At 52.2% G+C, this 2169-nt stretch overlaps 1 protein-coding gene across 1 annotated transcript; it reads left to right on the top strand.

The window, feature by feature from the left end:
• Positions 1–695: 695 nt before the first annotated feature.
• Positions 696–1277, top strand: EAH_00066340 (hypothetical protein, conserved; the record flags this gene model as incomplete). The annotated part of the gene is made up of 1 exon (XM_013392725.1): positions 696–1277. The coding sequence occupies one exon, from the start codon at positions 696–698 to the stop codon at positions 1275–1277; it is 582 nt and encodes a 193-aa protein (XP_013248179.1).
• Positions 1278–2169: the final 892 nt, after the last annotated feature.

The following is a 2169-nucleotide window of genomic DNA, read 5'->3' on the forward strand; positions in this document are numbered from 1 at the left end:
GGCACTACAATGGAGATTTGGTGTGGCATCTAGAGGCCTAAAATCATGAAAAGGAATGAATACTGTAGAATACTTCGAGGATTTGGACACTTTTAAATAAAAAAGCAGCTTAATAGGATTAGAGTACTCGCCAGCCGGCACCAGCTTGGGGCTGGGTACGGGGCCGTTGCTGTGGCCCTGGCCCACGCCTTCGCCGAGGGCCGGGGATCAGTTCTATTATTTTGGGTTTTCCCTCAATAATAGGGGACTTGGATGTGTTTAGGAAATTAATATTTGATTAAATGGAACGTTTGAGGTCTGTGCGTAGAGAATAGATACCCGATGCGGCGCTTGCACCTAGTTAAACTTAGGAGACATAACGTACGAACAGTGAAGTTTAGCTGTTCACTGCATTTGGGGGTTGTTCCGGGAAGTTATACTATTAAAATTAAGACCCAACAACAGCAACACACATTTGTTTCACACAAACAACTCCATTCGACGGACTGGGGGCATCTGAGAGCAAGCTCCACGGAGATAATCGCCATGCACCTACGTAACGGCCGGGTGATAAGTGCACTTGGCTGAGCCGAATGCCCACCGCACGGGAATGAAGCCCATCCAGCCGCCCTTCGGCACCTTTACCTACCGCCTCAGCCAGTCCAGCCACTCGAGAACTTCCTCTATTGCTGGCTCCAAAGAGACCGGTCGCGGAAATGCAGCCACAAGGGCAACACTCCGAAGAACTAGCTAAGTTAAAGCGACAAATCGAAAGACTCCAAGATTGCCTGCAACAGATGAGTGAACAGCGGTCGACTTCCGCACCAGCGCCGCCTATTCCTTGGGATAAGGGCAATAGTATGAACTCCATTTTGACACTTATGGAGCTACCGTTCATGATGAGGGGTCTTCCGCCAGAGTGCTGGGGTGATGAGCTCGGGGAATACCTCGATGAGGATGCCCAATGGTGTTGGACGGACCTGCTACGATCCGGTGCGGACATGACTGATTGGTCACTCATTAAACAGGAACTACTAAAAAGTTTCTGCACGGTAGATCGAGCAAAACTCATTTACCAAATGGCAGCTAACAAATGGACTGGGGACTGCAGCGCCTTCTCGGCTACCTTCAGTCGAATCACGGCTCGTGGAGTCCAGTTGTCGGCAGAAGACCTAGTTGGTTACTTCTTGACGAATACCCCAGCGGAACTCAGATGGGCCGTAACACAGCGAGGCACGATACAGTTCAGTAATTGGCGGGCTGCATCCAAGGCATTAGCCGCTATCGTCGTCCCGTAGGGAGTCACACAGGAGGAATTCCGTAGGCGTGAACGGGAATTCCAACTTAGTCTGGCAGGAAGAGCAGCGGAGCTTCCACGTGAGCCAGAGTCTACTGGAATTAGACGGTACACCCAGGCATCGGGTGACCGAACAGAAATAATATGTTACCAGTGTAAGGGCAAGGAGCACACGGCTAAGAATTGTCCAACCGGCGATCCGAAGCTACGCAGACATGGAGAAACGTCTCTGAACTGCGGAGGCATGGGCCACTACGCACGTGACTGTCGAACTTCTGGTCGTACGAGGGCAGGTGCGGACAGCTATAATTCCTCGACAACCGCACGGCAGACAGAGCAGCAAACTCAACGTTTAAACGAGGGAGCCTAGACGTTGCGGGAGACAACCAGGCCATCAAATCGTGGTAGAGGGGTGATGTGTGCAGTAGCGACAGCACCTAATGTCATTCCAGTCTCCCCTCGGTGGGCAGAGAAGCTGATGAGCATAAGGAGCAAGGGGCGCCAGTGGACGATCTAAGGCCGCCCGCTTGTCGGAAGCTGTCCGCAGAGCGACGGACAGCTGTACCCCGGCCGTACTACCCGTGGAGGTGGTAGGGCGTTCCTGTGAGGCGCCCCTAGACACTGGAGCCCCACGCAGTTTCATCAGCCCTCAGCTGGTTGACGCCTTACAGCTGAAAGTGAGGAAACGTTCGGATGTGTGCGTATTTACCGTAGCGAACGGTGCTCAGTTGCGTATTGATCGAACCGTGAAGAATTTGACTGTCGGGTGTGGACGTGAATGTTTTACCGGGGACTATGTAGTGGGCCCAGTTCCCTATGATATAGTCCTCGGATTTAATTGGTTGACGAGACACAAAGCTGCCTGGTACTTCCAATCGGATAAGTTGAGAACG

This window comes from Eimeria acervulina, genomic scaffold, assembly GCF_000499425.1.
Source record: "Eimeria acervulina Houghton genomic scaffold, Eah_scaff2388, whole genome shotgun sequence".
In the NCBI taxonomy this organism is placed as follows: Eukaryota; Apicomplexa; class Conoidasida; order Eucoccidiorida; family Eimeriidae; genus Eimeria; species Eimeria acervulina.